Source organism: Branchiostoma floridae, chromosome 7 (genome assembly GCF_000003815.2).
Source record: "Branchiostoma floridae strain S238N-H82 chromosome 7, Bfl_VNyyK, whole genome shotgun sequence".
Taxonomy (NCBI): domain Eukaryota; kingdom Metazoa; phylum Chordata; class Leptocardii; order Amphioxiformes; family Branchiostomatidae; genus Branchiostoma; species Branchiostoma floridae.
Window position 1 is genome coordinate 22,044,580 of NC_049985.1, and position 18,362 is coordinate 22,062,941.

Consider the following 18,362-nt stretch of genomic DNA (forward strand, 5'->3'; position numbering starts at 1 on the left):
GAAATTCAAGATTGCTGTTGAATCATGCTCGTCTTGTGCCGTGAGCACATGTGATTATTATCTACAAATCTGGCGATGAACGTGACAGTGTGTTTGTCCCACGACGAGCTCGCCTGCCCCGAAAATGACCTGAAAACTTTTGGCCTTGTTGTCTTCGAATGCATTGTTATCGATGCTTTGTAAATTATGTATTGGACACCTAGATGTCTGAAGTGTGCATACCTCAGAAATAACTATTGTTGCATGTGTAGATCTCTTTAAGTTCCACTATTTTTAATTGACCGGTATAAGGCTTATGACCGGTATTATGCCAATGCATGTTAGCTATTTTTTGGCTTGCCACTAATGAAAGAATATGACATCTTTTCCATCCTCTTTCGCAAATAGAGGACCGAAAAGGTTTGTCAGCTATTATATGTTTTGATAAAAGGCTATTACTATCTTACAATGTTGCTAACCTGTAAGGCTATGCAAGACGTATAAAGATATGGAGTAAGACAGCAGACATCTATCAAGAACACCATTGATGTTCTTTAGCCCTTTGTCATTTGAAAGGATATGAAACCCTTGCCTGTCTTTCTAAGGCCATAGTAAGTAAATTTTATGGATGACATAGCCTGCAGACTGCAAAAATAGTGTGATAGGGCGAAAAAAAACAAGATGGGTGAAAAAAAACAAGATGGCTACATTTTTAAAAATAGGCACCATAATGTTGTGATGAATGTTGTAACAAGAATTAAAGGGACAAAACATGGTATCAGAGCCAACAAGACATTCATTCCTGTATTCAACAAGACATGAAGTCATGTCACTTCTACAAGTACAGTTATTAGGCTACAAGTTACAACACAACATATTTGCTCATTTTGGTACTTAGTCATGTTGACCACCCCTGCAGAAGAAAAAAATTCTTGTTTTTTTTTTCTGAAATCAGACAAAAATTAATGCGCACGCTGATGTCATCCATCAGATATACTTGCTGTGGCCTAATTTGATTTCTTGCTGTCTTGCCCCATTATGTTGTTGGTGACATAGCCTTGAGTGTGACAAAACATGCTTCCCGATCATGCATTCAGACTTTTCAATGTCATTACATGTACAGCATTGTATATTGAATTCAGACATTGCATCTTTGTTCAGTCCTAAATTTTCTGTCTTTTATTGTGTGTGATGTTTTGTAGTGCTGTCCTTGAAAGTCAATGAAAATGACTAATTTTTTTAACACTATAGCTACTTCACCTCTATCCGTGGGGTAACCTATATCTGTCGTTTTTAATAACGGTATTTTGTCTAAGGATGGCGGTTCCAACTGCAATATGTGAGTTCATATTGCAGTTTGAAACCACAGTCTGTCAACTCAATATCCCTGAAAACCTAGTTTTTAACTACAACGGATATAGGTTACCCCCCGGATAAAGGTGAACAAGCGTTATTTCTTGTGTTCGATGTGTAAAAACACAGAAATCTACATTTCCAAATATACATATTACATGTAGCAAAAGATGTGCTTTTTCATTTCAATTCTGCAATTTTCTATGCTTACTTTTCTTTCCTTCGAAAACTCTTGAAGAAAAAAAAAATTTACTTATTCTTTTCCCTTTCATGTCTTTTCTTTTCTTACTTCACTTCTGCCACATCCACGGACACATCAGGTAACTATACAATTTTCCATTTATCATAATAATTGTCTTTCTTTCAGGTTATTCCTCTATATATAGTCCCAATGTATCGAGAGAGTCAAATGATCACATAGCTAGTTTAAGCCCCATTGAGGAGGCAAGGCCCCCTAGCCCCACGATACCCCAGATCAAGCAGCAGCTGAGAGATATACGTACAATCACTGGTGAGTACTGCCATGCAAAAAAACACTGTGCCTTCCTGTAGCAAGACTTAGGTTGATAGCAAACTGTCTTAAGTGATTAGAAACCAGTGATTAGAAACAGTCTTACCATCAAAGAGAAACATCTTGATTAAAGGCTTTTAGATACAAGCATCTCACTTTTTCGAAGATAGACATTTCAAAGTCTTTTATTAACAACTACATTTGTAGTCTGTGTAACGCGAACTCTGCTGTCCAGGGCTGTAACTGGCCCCTCCCCGCGGATGTTGGGCGGGCAGCTATAAGCGAGATTTAATCAGGCTACTACATTTGTATGTTTGGTAACATCACATGAAAGACTTGTCAGGTGTTTGTTTCTCTCGCCAGTGTATCGATTTGTAACGTTAACCTGTATTTTCTTGAATACACTGTACATGGATATCTCATGTTCGATAGATTGATAGATCCTTTGGGCATATTAGTCACTGTCTATGGTAAGATTCTTATGAGATTTCAGTGTCACATTTGTATGGTGATATTTAAAGCTCAAGGTATTGAATCAGATGTACAGATTAAGGTACACTGTATGTATTCAAACACACAATGCAGAGATTCTAAACAGTTCTACATGTCCATTCCTCCTCCCTACATCAGCTTCCAAATGGTCGTCTGCCAGCTCCCCCTCCAGGTCAGGCACCCTCACACCCAGGTGGGTTTTTATATCGATGTATTCAATGCTATTAATGCTAGTTTACCTTTAACTTTTTACAAACAGGGTATTTATCTGAATGATCATATAAAGTCGCCAGACGATAATTTCAAATACATGTAGCATGCAGTTATTGACTTGATACAATATTCCTTAACACCCTGCTTTGAAAACAATGGATATAAGTAAACCTGTGGATATAGGTGAACTAGTGTTAATTGGCTGAAGACCTATCAAATGAACATAATGTTAGGTCAGACATCCACACACCCAGGCGGGTTCAATATGTAGAAATACCATAATGTAGCTGAAGACCCACATGGGTTAGCATTTGGCTAGGCACTCCCACATGTATGCAGGTGGTTTTTATGTGAAAATACTGTTACTGTTACAGTAATGTTATTACATGGCCATAGAGTTACCATATATGTCACCAACCATGACTCCATATGATGATGAACTCCTAAAAAACATCCAAAACACACCTTTGCTCGGAGAGCACTTGTCTGTCTAGTAATCTAAACTCTCACAATGTACAAAAGCAGCATAACTGAGAGTTTTTTCCTCCCGTGCCCCATTGTGTAGCACTCCTCTGGACGAGGCGTTCCTGAGACGGAAGGAGAGCGATGACGCAGACGATGAAGACGAGGACAGCTACAAACTACAGGACATGACAGACGTACAGGTCATGGCCAGGATTCAGGAGGAAAGTAAGTCAACAACAACAACAACACACTGTAGTTTTCACAGCATTTCACACAGCTACAAACTACAGGACATGACAGACGTACAGGTCATGGCCAGGATTCAGGAGGAAAGTAAGTCAACAACAGCAACAGCACACTGTAGTTTTCACAACATTTCACACAGCTACAAACTACAGGACATGACAGACGTACAGGTCATGGCCAGGATTCAGGAGGAAAGTAAGTCAACAACTTACAGCACACTGTAGTTTTCACAGCATTTCACACAGCTACAAACTACAGGACATGACAGACGTACAGGTCATGGCCAGGATTCAGGAGGAAAGTAAGTCAACAACAACAACAGCACACTGTAGTTTTCACAACATTTCACACAGCTACAAACTACAGGACATGACAGACGTACAGGTCATGGCCAGGATTCAGGAGGAAAGTAAGTCAACAACAACAACAACAGCACACTGTAGTTTTCACAGCATTTCACACAGCTACAAACTACAGGACATGACAGACGTACAGGTCATGGCCAGGATTCAGGAGGAAAGTAAGTCAACAACAACAACAACAGCACACTGTAGTTTTCACAGCATTTCACACAGCTACAAACTACAGGACATGACAGACGTACAGGTCATGGCCAGGATTCAGGAGGAAAGTAAGTCAACAACAACAACAGCACACTGTAGTTTTCACAACATTTCACACAGCTACAAACTACAGGACATGACAGACGTACAGGTCATGGCCAGGATTCAGGAGGAAAGTAAGTCAACAACAGCAACAGCACACTGTAGTTTTCACAACATTTCACACAGCTACAAACTACAGGACATGACAGACGTACAGGTCATGGCCAGGATTCAGGAGGAAAGTAAGTCAACAACAACAAAAGCACACTGTAGTTTTCACAACATTTCACACAGCTACAAACTACAGGACATGACAGACGTACAGGTCATGGCCAGGATTCAGGAGGAAAGTAAGTCAACAACTTACAGCACACTGTAGTTTTCACAGCATTTCACACAGCTACAAACTACAGGACATGACAGACGTACAGGTCATGGCCAGGATTCAGGAGGAAAGTAAGTCAACAACAACAACAGCACACTGTAGTTTTCACAACATTTCACACAGCTACAAACTACAGGACATGACAGACGTACAGGTCATGGCCAGGATTCAGGAGGAAAGTAAGTCAACAACAACAACAACAGCACACTGTAGTTTTCACAGCATTTCACACAGCTACAAACTACAGGACATGACAGACGTACAGGTCATGGCCAGGATTCAGGAGGAAAGTAAGTCAACAACAACAACAACAGCACACTGTAGTTTTCACAGCATTTCACACAGCTACAAACTACAGGACATGACAGACGTACAGGTCATGGCCAGGATTCAGGAGGAAAGTAAGTCAACAACAACAACAGCACACTGTAGTTTTCACAGCATTTCACACAGCTACAAACTACAGGACATGACAGACGTACAGGTCATGGCCAGGATTCAGGAGGAAAGTAAGTCAACAACAGTTTTCAACTGCAGTTTTCAAACCCTGTACAGCCATTCGAAACAGTGATGATAAGGTTACACACCAGGGGGCCCCAGCCTTAACCTTGTCTTCCCAACCTCTATTCACATACCAAATATCATTACAATCTATCCTGAGGTTCTAATGTTATGCTGACTACAAATAATCGGTTAACACAAACACGCAAACAGGAATACACACCAAAAACAATTCCTCCATTTTTCATGGAGCTAAAAAGTCGATGCATATAATACTTTGATGTATCTTTCTACTGATTGATCGAAAGCCCTTTTTCAGCAAATACTTTGAAATTATTACATGTGCATCTGATTCTATACTGAATTTGGAATTTGCAGAGTGACATTCTTTTACAGGTATTTTAGATTGAATCAATATTAAAGTTGAAATATGAAACATGTTGCATGTCTGTGCAGTTATGCTGTGAATACGTAAAATGTGATCTCTCCCCGTAGCTTTGAGAAAGAGCCAGACTAGCACGCCAACGACACAAACCCCGCCAGGACGCGAAAACTCGCCCAGAAACAAGTCGTCCAATAGCAAGGAGAACGTCCCTCCCCAACAGGGGCACGGGAGGGAAACCAACATGGATAAAATCCTGAAATCCGCCCGAGCCATCCTCGAGTTCGGACACCAAGTGGAGATGCGAGGAGGTTCAGCGCCGGATGTGCTAGAAAGCAATTTTCTTGCCAACGAAACGTTCCCGTTACTGGAGGAACTGCAAGGTCACAAGAAAGACAAGTTGAAACCCTATGCCGAGGGCACAAAGCCACTCGGCATAGAGCTATTCAAAGCAAAGCCTATTGTATCCAGCAAAGTTGCAGACCCAAAGAGTTCTACTGAGCCAAAAATGGGACTAAATGCAGCAATCGCTGAAGAGAAGAGCCGCCTAGAGAAGACTGCCGGTACTGCATATAGAGGCCATGACAGCAGTGACAAAGTAAGCAAGGAAATGATTGAAAGTAATGCCAAAATGGAAAAAGAAATGGCAAGGATGGAAGAAATCAACAAGAAGGAATTACCTGATGACTTCAGTAGGAAGCAAGCAGCTAACGTGAAGCAAGACATGGTGAGAAAGCGACTTTTTGAAGATGATTATTTGGAATGGGAAGATAATGAAAGGGCAGAAGAGGTCGAGAGAGCTCAGAGGAGGGCTAAAGAGCAAGAAGAGATGTCGGAGTTAACGCTTGAGGTCGCCAGGGCTACTGAAATGGTGCAGAATATGCTGAAAGCTGAGGGAAAGTACAGAGAAGCCGACGAGAAAGGCGGTGAGAATAGGGAGAAGATAGATGAGAAGTTACAAGATGATGGAAAGGAAAATGGGTTGAGGCTTGAGGAGGTCATAGGTCAAGATGCTGAAACCAAGAAGGCAGAAATGCAAGAAGATAGCACTGCATGCAAAGTAGATGAGAAGGTCGAAAGGGCGTTCCAAGATGGAGACCAAGAACCCAAAGTGTCAGTGGTCATTCCTGAAGCTAGAAATAGTGAAGTCAACGAGCCAACTCATACACAAGAAGCAAAATTTGGTCATGCACAGGAGAATGGCCAAGACGTAGCGGAAACGTCCGAACAAGCTCCGAAACCAAGGAATAAGTTCTTCTCAGGAGACCACGTACCCACTCCAGAAGAGTTAGCAAACCTTGATGATTCGGTACAAGCTGTACCCGAGAGGTTTCTCGCAAGGAGTCCTCGGGAAGATGACGACAAACCCCTTCCTCAAGGCGACAAACCAGTTCCTCAAGATGACGACTTCGTTCCTGAAGACACAAGCAAGCTACCGGAGAGTTACTTGAAGCTGAAGCAGCTTCTTGCGGAGGGAGTTGAAGTGGAGGAGAGTGATCTGAGCTTGATTGCAGGAGGGAACAAGTCTTCAGAAACGAAACTAAAACACGAGACTAGTGGCTCCCTCAAGATGGCCACATCCAAGCAGAAGAGCATCGGTGGCAAATCTATGCCTGCAAGAAAGTCGCCTGCCAGCAAAGCAATGCAGTCACAGCTAAAGAAGACAGCACTTGGAGCGAGCCAACGTTCCCTACCAGCTCCAAAGACCCAAGCATCTCCAGAACAGAACCAGAATGCTGCCAGAAGAGTCGGTAGTCCTGAAGAACGTTCTGAATCAGATGACAGCAGTCTTGGTTTCTCGCGCGATGACCGGAGCTACCGCTCCTTGCCGAGAATGCCGCGGCCGCGGAAGGGATCGGGCTCCACCGACAAGCCGCTCCTGACCCAAAACCTGCTGCAGAAGCGATTCCTGGAGTCCAACGGTTACGACGCCTCTCAACAAGAAGAGACGATGAAGTTTCAAGCCCTTCCCGAACACAGTCATCTGGCAAAGTGGCTGAGCACGCAGAATGCGCCAAAGCACTTGCCTGGAAGCTTGGATCGTAAAGGAATGAAGGCCGCTCGTTCAAGCAAACCAGAGGACGCCCGCAGTTCGAAGTCGGACATGTATCCTATGACAGCGAAACGCAGAAGTGGTCTGAAACCTCCCCGTAGCTTCGGACTGAGTCTGCACTACCCCATGGCACATGCTTTAAAAAGTAACGACCCAGAAGGATGTCATAGCCCGTCTTCGGACGTCGTTAGAGGGACTTCGCGCGAGCGGCGTACGTCAGAGCCAGAAGGGTACAAGACGCCCAGCTCGGACAACAGCGGGAGTCTCCTGCACGTGGAGGACGTGAAACTGGTGGCGCGGCTTCAGGAAGAAAGTAAGGGAGCGTGGTGGGGGCGAATGTTGGACATCTGTGGCGCCGTGCTCATGCTTGACGCTGTTGTACTGGCCTTAACAGCATGATGGCCACATGTGTATGATAGAGCACACAGCATGCTCATGACAATGACGAAAACCCGGGCCTGATGCAAGCCACTAACTACATTGTTGTGCACCTCACATCATCTGTGGTGTCAAACACCTCACTGTAAACCTGGGCAATACCAAGTTGAAGGCATTGTTTCCAGATTCTCTTAACTCAAGAATTGTTAATGGCAAATTGAATACCTTCTTGTGGAAGAATTTGCCGACTTATTCAGTTTAGATAAAGGAGCAAGCCTGGTAAAAAATACATACCAATGCCTTTTGAAAATGTAATGACTGCATTGGTTTAAATTTTTGTTTTTTTCCCAGTCACAAATTCAAGTCTGTTTTTTTTTTTTGCTTAGGTAAAGTCTTCAGGGAAGAATTTTTTTCGCCTTGACCCATCATTGTACAGGCTGAATATCATGCCCAAAAAATTTTGGCTGCAAAACAAACAAAAAATGTCAATATCAAACTTGCTAATTAACAGACTTGAATATACCCAGAAGTTCAAACAGGCCCTTAGATTAAAAATCAGTTGATTATGTTGCAAAACTCACTGAAGAAAAAAAAAAATCAACATTGACATTCTGTCACATTCTTTGCATCAATATTTTTTTTAAAGTCATTCTGTGAACGAAAGAGAATCTGAGAACTCTGCAGAAACTTGGTTTTGCCAACTTGTGACTGTTACAATGAACTGTTACCTGACGTGTTAACCGTTGTTACTCCACCGTTAGTTGATCTGGGGATGTCAGTCTGTTTGATTCATGTTTTTTTCCCCAACTTTGCATGAACTTCTCACACATGCAGCCAGGACAGCTTATCATAATGCATTTGTTTATAACCCTGCCATTGTTTATGGATGTACTTGTTCTTGTACATGTTTGAGTGGGTTAAAAATCATGAGCCAGGGTTTGTATACTATGTCAAATTCTAAGAATCTGTTGCAATGATGCTATAGAGACAGAATATCTCTATTACATCGTCCCTTCATTTGCAGAGCTTGATATATTTACTTGGAAAGTAATTGAAAGTTAAAATTGTAATGCTGTTTTTGTGTTCTTGTATACGAACCCTGGTACATGTATATACAATGTACAACAACACAGTGTCACATGTATGTTCCTGTTGTGTCAATGACATATATTTTGGGTTGTCACCATAGATGTACATGTATGTTCTTTGTTTTATTCAAGTATAATAAAATGGTTAGAGATTTCATAGGTTATCTTTAGACTGATACATATATTTCAAAGTGTTCAGTTTCAGTTCAGTAAACTGATGAGTTTTGCTTGTGAATTGATACTAATGATAGATGCTAGGATGGTATGAAATATAACCAAATTGTTTATTGGTTGCAAAGCTCTTACGCACTTTTTTCTTTTTTCTATCTTCAGGTTTACGCCAAGAGCTATCTCCAAGAAGACTGTCGTGTAAGTATTCCATCTAGTTCTGATGTAGATTAGCAATGGGAAAATTCTGTGGAGCCATCATACACTAATGCTCCTGTGTTTATGAAGAGATTTATCTTTACTTTGTATTCAGTATATTCTTCTATATCATATGAACTCTTAGACACTTTAGCTATTTGTCTTTCATTTCAAATTGAGTCTTTATGCAATCAAATAATAAATACATATTCAGCTATCTACTAAAAAATCATGACCAGAGTGGCAGAGCAAGGACTTAGTCCAGAACATGAGATATCGAAATTGGAAGATTCTTTGGAGTACAATAGAAAGCTGCTAGGGGGCCCCATAATCTAATTGTTTCTTTCACATGCCAACCCCTACCAATTACCAAATATCATAAAGACCAATTCAAGACTTCTCAACTAATGCAGTTTACAAACGGTTAACCTTACACACACAAAGACATGCGCGCACACCAGGGTTGTAGCCAGCACCCGTCCTTTGACGGAATTTTGCAGCTGGGGACGGAAAAAAATTTTGCCCATTCCGTCCTTTGTGAACAAAATTTAACCCTCAAAATGCAGGAAATAGCATTTCAGAGGGTCCAGATTTCAAAATTTTCCTTGGGAGTATGCCTTCAGACCCCCCTAGGAATGCTGCGCCAAAGCCATTAAAATCGAGGGGACGGAAAATGATTTTTGGCTGGCTACAACCCTGGCGCAGTCACGCACACAAATTGACAACGATCATGATAGAACACTAACTTTGTTCTCGAATGATTCTATTATGCATAACTGTCCTTTGACAGCTCCAAGACAAAGACCAGATACTCTACCGTACGACGACGGTGACCCGTTCCCAGAGGACGAATACGAGTCTCCGAGAAACCTGTACTACTCCCCGCGGGACTCCCGGAGCTCCTCCCGGTCACAGTCACCTCAGCGCCACCTGGGAGACTCCCCCAGGAACCAGTCCCCGAAAGTGCAGAGAAAACAATATTATACTAATGGTGAGGAAAATGATGAATAATAATAATATATCTGGTGTATTTTGCCAGCCAGTAGGTACCCAATGTGTTGAGTAATGAGGCTGCCTCCTCGTACATGGGAAACCTGGTTTTACGCTTTGTGAGGCTACAGCATCCGGTCGTCCTTGGTTGGGGGACTCCCATCCAAGAACTGACCGGACTGCACGTTGCTTAACTTCCGAGATCGAGGGATTGGGTGTATCCAACGCGCTACGCTGCCGTGTAATAGGTTTTAAGAAAATATTACTGTGAATCAAAAGCATTTTTTTGGTAATGATTTTGTTTTGTGTTTGGAGAGAAAATTTTGCACTGTTTTAAATTCTTAGTTGAAATGGTAACTGTGTTACAGTTACTGTAGTAATACGTTATCGCATGATTAGCATGATAAGAAATACTGAAAAAGCATATCTATTTCAATGATTTTGTTTTACAACAGGAGGGAAAATTTTGCAGTGTTTTAAATTTGCAATTGAAACTCTAATACTGTTAATACATTGGAATGCATAATTACACACTGTGTAAAATTTACAGTGCTAGTGGAGAGCAGGGTTGTAGCCAGCCTGAAATCATTTTCAGTCCCCTCGATTTTGAATGGGAATCCTATCGAGCACCGAAGGCATGGCGTGGTGTTGCGCGTCATTTCTAGGGGGTCTGGGTCCCAGAAAATTTTGAAACCTAGACCCTCTGAAACACTATTTCCTGCATTTAGGGGTGCAAATTTTGCTTGTAGACTAAGCTGTTCAATGTCATCTGTTTTGGTGAGGAAGAACACATGGGTTTCAGTTTTTTTATATCTTTACATATCAATTTTTGTCTGTCCCAGGGGACGGAATGGGGAAAACTTTTTCAGTCCCCAGCTGCAAAATTCCTTCAAAGGACTGAAGGACAGGTGCTGGCTACAACCCTGGTGGAGAGGTATTAGAGAATAAATCTGCCGCAAATTTACAGTTATACGGTTCTATCAAAAATATCTCTCCACTGTGTTAAATATAACCAACTAATAATAGACTTCATTTTGATTTTCTTTCATCTCTGGTTCTCTTCAGATGACAATAGAAGTGGAAGTAGTAACCTTAGTGGGAGCAACAGCAGCCTCCACAGTACCCCTGTCAATGGGGAGGGTAGAGGTGAGAAGACAGTGCTTGAAATACTTTTTCTGCATACCTGCACTGGTACAGGTGGCATTGAAAATCACCTGCACCAACAAAATTTTACCTGCACCATGCTGAATTTAAGAAGTATGGATCATACTAAAATTGTTCAGGAACCATTACAATATTTTCTATTATCCGGTACTGTACAGGTGGTAACAGTCAATGCAGCTGATAACAATTCACATACAGTTTTGTACACCTAAATCATTGGACATTTACATTGTATGTATAAATCCCAGTACAAATGTACATGGACCAGTGCAGGTAGACATCAGAAATACCTGCACAGCTGCAATTTTACCTGCTCTAACCTGCATATGCAGGTGGTATTTCAAGCACTGGAAGAGGACTCCTTTATACTTCACCTACACTCATAGTTGAAGTCCTTAACAGATCTTGAATTTTCAAGTACCCTTTGCATTGATGATTTTGTTTTGAAACATTTCAATCATGTCGGGAGGTCATATGGTATGTACAGTAGAGTACTAGAATCTCTTGTGCAAAATTTAATGCTTCAATGTGGAACTTTAATGCTTCAATGTGGATATTTGCATAAGGATGGTATGGTGGAGTTAAAGTAAAGACAAAATTTATGCTTCTATCATAATGGCATATGTCCATGATGTTATAATTACCTTTGATACTGTTTGTGTAAATGATGTCATTTGACAAGATGTTTTGTTTCCCCAGCCCTTTACACACCCAAACTCAAATATTACTACTGAGCAGTACAATCAAACTTACCTATAATCAAAGAATGATGCATCTACATAATATATTTTATGAAAATTAAAACCTTACTTTCATTGTTTACAACACCTATAATATTTGCTAAAATCTTTCAGACTGTTTAAGCGTGAAAGTTGAGTGAGCTTTGTATCTCAAGAAGACGTGCACTTATAATATATCTCACAAGAAATAGAATCAGAAACTACCACTTCTATGACTCATACACAATGTAATTTCCTACAACATAAACCTTTATTACTAAAAAGAAAAACAATTCCACCACTCCCTGCAGAGAAACAACCACTAAGACGCAGTATGCCCAACCTCTCCAAATCCACAGTCCCAGCTACTAACCAGCAGTCAAGCCCCTCCCGGAACAGCCAGAACCAGGAGTCCAAGATGAGGACCCCGACCTCCACTGGCAGCCCAGCAGCTCAGAGCCAGAGTGGACTCAGACAACCTCAGGTAGGAAGCTACATACACATGTAGCCAAGGAAAGCACCAGAGTAAAACTGAAACACATACTGAATAAAGAGACTCTTTACACAACCATTATTTTATTCTCACCGACGTTTCGGTGACCGTCTGTCACCTTCTTCAGGGCAATTCTGACTGGTTCACATTGTACTGCAGGACAGGTGTCACTGCTCACAGTTCAGATGTGGCCACAAAACTTAAAGTATTTACTCATGTACAGGCAGCTTTATGCAAAATATTACAAGGCGGTCCCAAACGCAAAGCAGTGTAAACTATCCATAACAGTTGTGAAATGATGTAACAGTTTCTTTTACGAAACCGAAACGTCAGTGAGAAAAAAGCATTGGTTGGGTAAAAGAAGTCTCTTTATTCATTGACGTACCAACCTGATGAAACTATTCATGGACGGATGCAATACACACTTTGTTGCCCCTCTGTCTTGCAGCATTTTATTTTCTGTGCTGTGCTACAATGTACGACCATGCAAACATTTCATGCAGCCATCTTCCATTTGATCTGCATATTTTTCACTTGTGTATTGTACGTTACAGCTTCTGCGCTATACTGAGGCACAATATACCTATGAGTTAGCTTAGCTACCATATTAGCATCCAGAATCAGTTCTCAATCTGGGTGGGATTTTCAGTACATTTTTCAATCCTCTGCTTTCGCAAAAGTCATGGACTTTGTATGCAGTGCAGTATGCCATTCATGGATTTAAATTTATGTACCATATTTTCTCGACTAGAGTATGTGCCCCACATATATGTTTACATGTCTCCCAATTCCAGGCAAGTTGCAAACCAATTCTGTGAGACTGAAACATGAAATTGGAAAACTCAAATAGATTACCCCTTCTCCACAAATTTTGAACCAGATAAATTCAAATTTTTGTTGTTTTCTTCTCCTTTCTTTGTGTGATTTTGCATCAATCAATCTTCTTCATAGTGTCTGGTTTAATTTGTAAAAATGCTCGCTAAACATTAATTTTATGAATCTTTCGGTGCTGTCCAAACTACACATGCCCATCTTCCAATGGGTTCCTGGCTCTGGTTTGAAGTCTTATTTCCATTTATCCAAGTAATAACCTAAAATAAAGTTGGCAACAACTAACTTTGGCAACAACTTGAAGCACCTTTTTGGTTTTGAAAAGTTTAAAAAGTAACTGTGTACTTTGATCGAGAAAATATGGTACTTGACAATGTGTGCATCCTAGCCTGCTCACATATGTTTGTGCAAAGGACAAGATTTGCCTAACTTGCAATGTCTGTTACATTGACCCATTGTGTGATTAACATAACTACACCACCATGGCAAAATTCTAGTTTTAATTTTGCTAGAGACTGTGTCAAATATAACAGTCCATTGACTTAACTTCATTCAAAGCTTTGCATTGCCACATGTGTGCTACATTTTGTAGTAATAATGGATACTTACTACAGTAACTACTACTGTACTACTACTACTACTACTACTACATTGCGTGATGTAACACTGCTATGAGATTAGTCTTCTACATTTTTGAGTATACAGTATTCACTTCAAACATGGTATGCATTATGTTAATACCAATGAAGACATTAACATAATTCATTAACAGGATTACATTTAGTGCATATTCATGAGGTACGATGACAGCAATTCTATGCTTGCATCATTCAGGCCATGACAATGAATATTGATAATATACTGCAGCTTTTTTTGACATGCAAAAAAATGTAGTTCCGTATGAAAAGAACTTCTGGCATATCTTGAAAAATATGATATGTATGATACTGAAAGAATGACAGTGGTCGTTCCTTTTTGGAAAATTTCATGTTGACTATCGTTGAAGGTTCATCAGTCATGTATGAATACTCTAAATTTTCTTCAATCAATGACTGTTTTTGAAGGTATTGTACATACCTCCCAATTTTTGACGGCTGACAGTCCATCTTGATTTCTCCATCTTGTTCATGGAGAGTGACCTAGTCTCAATCTCACAAGAGAGCATGAGACTAGATCAGGCTCGCATAGATCATAACATTGATGTTGACTGTACTTTTGGAAATATGCTGAAGGTATAGGAATAGGAACTGAAAATCAAGTCACAAGTGCTTTTTTATTTTCATTATTCCCATGTTTTGACATCAACCATCTTCACCAGCCATGCATTTATGACATTCACTTCTCCGCCCGCCTTTTTTTCACATACAGTACCGCTAGTTCACCTTTATCTGCAGGGTAACCTTTATCCGTTCTTTTTAAGAACAATTTATTTGGGATATCAAGTCGACAGATGATGGTTTCAAGCTGCAGTACATTTTGAAAATAGTACAATTTGAAACTACCGTCTATCGATGTGATATCCATGGATACCCTGTTTATTAGCAACACAACGGATATAGGTTACCCTGCGGATAAAGGTGAACGAACGTTACATGTTGCCATGTTAAGCTGTCTTCATGTACGTTAAGCCTTTTCTTAGCCTGTCGATTTTCTCTCTCCCTGGTTACGTTTTGGTTTCATGTAGTTGCTCATGAGATCCTATGCACCTCTGTCATACATGGTAAGTAGATAGACTACCATAGTTTCTCGATTAAAGTACGCAACCCAATCAAAGTACACATGCCTGATTCGAGTCCTTTTCTCCTTTATTAATGCAATAACAAATAAAGTATGCACCCCAAACTTGCAGCACCTTTTGGATTTTGAAAAGTTTAAAAAGTGCGTACTTTAATCGAGAAAGCGTGGTAGTTACATGTATGTGATGTACATTTGTACACATGTGACATACACAAAACACACACGAAAGTCAAATGAATACTGTTTACAGTACATTGTACTTCTCAATACACAGTACTGTAAAAGGAGATAAAAATTATGTTCTTCCAAATTAAAAAAAACAAGATACAGAAACAGATTAAAGATTGTAATTCAGACAGTTGAAGATCGCAAAGCATTTTCTAAATCTCACTGCACATTAAAGTTTAATCTTTATCTTTTTAAATTAACTAACTGAGTAATTCCAACATACTTTTTTTTAACCGACATGTAACACCCACAAGATTTATTCATCTAGTCACATAATTCCGCCAGGTCACATACGTCTGCCACCCTTGAGAAAATGCATCTAAATAGATGTTCAATGCAACATCCTCCAGTATAATGCACTCTTGTAAATGTGTACATGTATTTAAAATGTACTTTGTACACCATACTGTACAAACACATTTTTTTTCTTCAAAATGGCAGATACGTGTAACCCAGCGGATAAATGTTTATGGGAGTTACGTCTGTTCCCCTATATGTATATGTTCAGTGGTTGTTTATTTTCCTAAACGCTAATACATGTTGCAGCTTCGTCAGTCCGGGTCAGGTATTCCGCGAGGCACCGGCATCCCCACACGACAATCTCCGCAGGCCAAGAGCGGCATCCCCAGACCGGGACAGAGAAGAGGCATACCTGTGCCCAAAAGGTGACTTTCATATTCAACATTTGTACCTCTACTGGCTGAGGCTAACGTCACATTTCCAAAATAGGGCCTGGCCGAACTGTTTGTGGAAACGAAAATAGAAATGTAATGCTAGTTCACCTTTATACACAGGGTGACCTATATCTGTTGCTTTCAAAAATGGGTATTTAGGGATATCTAGTCAACCGACGATAGTTTCAAACTACAATAGTTGGAACTTATTACAACTTGAAATCACCGTCCGCCGACTTGATATCCCTTAATACTGTGGGTAAAGACAACGAATAAAGGTTACCCTGCGGATAAAGGTGAACTAGCATTATGTATTTTACGTAAAGATATACACAAATAACGCCCATGGCTATTCTCTTTACGTCATGTGTAGTTTGGTGTCTTTTATATCATACTTCTTGTTCTCAAAAGCTGCCAGGCTAGGTACCGATTTGGAAATGTGACGTAGGCCTTAGCAGTGAACAAGGATGTCACTATAGTACTACTGGACGGTATGAAGTATCCATTTGGGCTTAGGCTGAGTTTTGCTTAGGTTTTGCTGTGTTTTTAGAAAGAGAGGTGAAAAACTTTGCCATGACCTGAAGCTAGATCACTAGGTTGTATTTTTAAAGAGAAAGTTTCTCAGAAAAACTGTCTAACAGCCTTTGCCAAATGGAGAATGCAACTGCAGTGACATCCTGAGGGTTATGCATGAATGGCTGCAGTTCTTATCTAGAAAGATAGGGGGCAGGGCTGACATTATCAGCAAGCTGGCCTGGTGTCCCCATCCTTTTGCTCTTCCTGGCTTTTACCCTGCTTTTGATGTGGAAACATCAAGGATTAAGGTATGTCCTATTCATTGGACAGCTCTTGGCATAGTTCATAATTGTACACAATATAGATTATCTATTATCAATCTTCTGCCATGGTGTGGGATGAGTAGCTCAAGGACTGTACAAGACTCAGAGAATTTCTTTAGAGAAATTGTAGGTGTTAGAGACAGTGGTCAAAAGGTAACAGTATATATTGTTACATATGAGATCAACAGGGTTGGTATGCATACATGTACATCCCCAAAAATCACAATTTTATCCTGAGGAAAAAATTCTGCAAAAGGACAGATTTGACAAATTTGGTTCAAACTTAATCTCGTAATCATGTAGATTTTCCATTGACCAAAAGATTGTTTTTGATCAGAAACAGTATCATTGGCCAAGACAGCATTCAGGTAGCCTCTACCAGGCCCCGCAGATCGCTGTTCAAATAGTATAAATACAGTCAATAGTGCGCTAGGGAAGTCGGCTGGCTAGCCTATAGGAGTATTATAAATTACGCAACTTTACTTGGCTGGCCTACTTCTCTAGCGTATTATTGACTCTATTTGTCCAATTTCTACTAACAACTGTATTTGACCAGCAGTCTGTGGAGCCTGGTAGAGGCTATTATCCATGGGCCAACACAGTATCCACAACAAGACCCAGTGCTCTGTTTAAACTGAGACCTTAAGAAACATAAATTAGGATTTTGCCTTTCTACATCTGCTTGGAGATTACCCTCTGCGTATGAACCCTGTAGATAGATTCAGACAAAAAGAAGGAAATGGTAGCAAGGTGACCTGATACAGAAAAGTGCATGATGGACGCAGGTGTGAGGGGAGCATGTGGGGATCAAGGTAAGCCTATATTGATCGTGCAGACAGAGGCACACGGCTGAAGTGCCTCGCTGATGTTTTATTACCTGATAGTGAAGAGGACACCGATGACAGGTGGGAGGAGGGTGAGGATGAGCAGTGGGGATTTTAAGAGGAGAATATTAGCGGGTAAGTAATGATTTTTCATGAAGAATTGGACATCTTTCCACTGTCCAAATCCTTGTCGAGGTAGCAGTTTCCCACATATGAAAAGCCAGGATGACAAAACTACTTTAAAATTTGAATTAGTATTCTGTGATACATTTAATGCTAATATCATCTACAGCTACATGTACATGTACAACAAATGTATTATTTTTGTTAAAAGACATTTTCCATACAGATCACTAGTAAATGTTCTGTTCACTAAATACTTTCAATGGCAGTAGATGTGAAAGTGCAATGGTGGAGTGTTCACCTTGCAATCAATAATTCGTGAGTTTGATCCCTGGCCGAGTCATACCAAAGACTTTAAAAATGCTACATGCTGCTTTCTATGCTTAGTACTCAGCACTCGGGTAGGAGTATAGAAGTTGAATATCACACCACTACCAGTGGACTAGCCACCTGCTGTAGTGATTACACAAAGCTGTGTGGCCCAGGGCTATGGAAACAGAGATGGGCACCGCCCTAAGCACCAAGTGGTACGGGAAGGACTCTAACTTGAACTATGATGTGAAACTGAAAGTGCTTTTCACGGAAAACGTAAATGGCAGTAATTTCTGCACTTTTCAAAATCAAAATTTTCAAAATTTCTTGACAACATTGTGATTTTGCTTCTTAAAGTGGCACCTTGAAAAGTGCTTGAACCATTATGCTGTCGGTATTGTTAGAATCAAC

General features: G+C 40.5%; 1 protein-coding gene across 8 annotated transcripts in view; it reads left to right on the top strand.

Moving 5' to 3' along the window:
- The window catches only part of LOC118419643, a 49,924-nt gene that overhangs the window by 24,153 nt on the left and 7,409 nt on the right, over positions 1 to 18,362 (top strand). The window contains exons 3-12 of one of the 8 annotated variants that reach the window (XM_035826127.1): positions 1,700 to 1,843; positions 2,474 to 2,528; positions 3,114 to 3,238; positions 5,246 to 7,498; positions 8,985 to 9,020; positions 9,808 to 10,008; positions 11,073 to 11,153; positions 12,202 to 12,374; positions 15,726 to 15,844; positions 17,577 to 17,650. In XM_035826127.1, the coding sequence (XP_035682020.1) occupies positions 1,700 to 1,843; positions 2,474 to 2,528; positions 3,114 to 3,238; positions 5,246 to 7,498; positions 8,985 to 9,020; positions 9,808 to 10,008; positions 11,073 to 11,153; positions 12,202 to 12,374; positions 15,726 to 15,844; positions 17,577 to 17,634 (3,245 nt within the window). In that variant the 3' untranslated portion in view covers positions 17,635 to 17,650. Of the gene's footprint in view, positions 1 to 1,699; positions 1,844 to 2,473; positions 2,529 to 3,113; positions 3,239 to 4,170; positions 4,759 to 5,245; positions 7,499 to 8,984; positions 9,021 to 9,807; positions 10,009 to 11,072; positions 11,154 to 12,201; positions 12,375 to 14,898; positions 14,947 to 15,725; positions 15,845 to 17,576; positions 17,651 to 18,362 lie in introns of those variants that run through there. The other 7 variants (XM_035826126.1, XM_035826129.1, XM_035826130.1 and 4 more) reach the window with 7 other exon arrangements.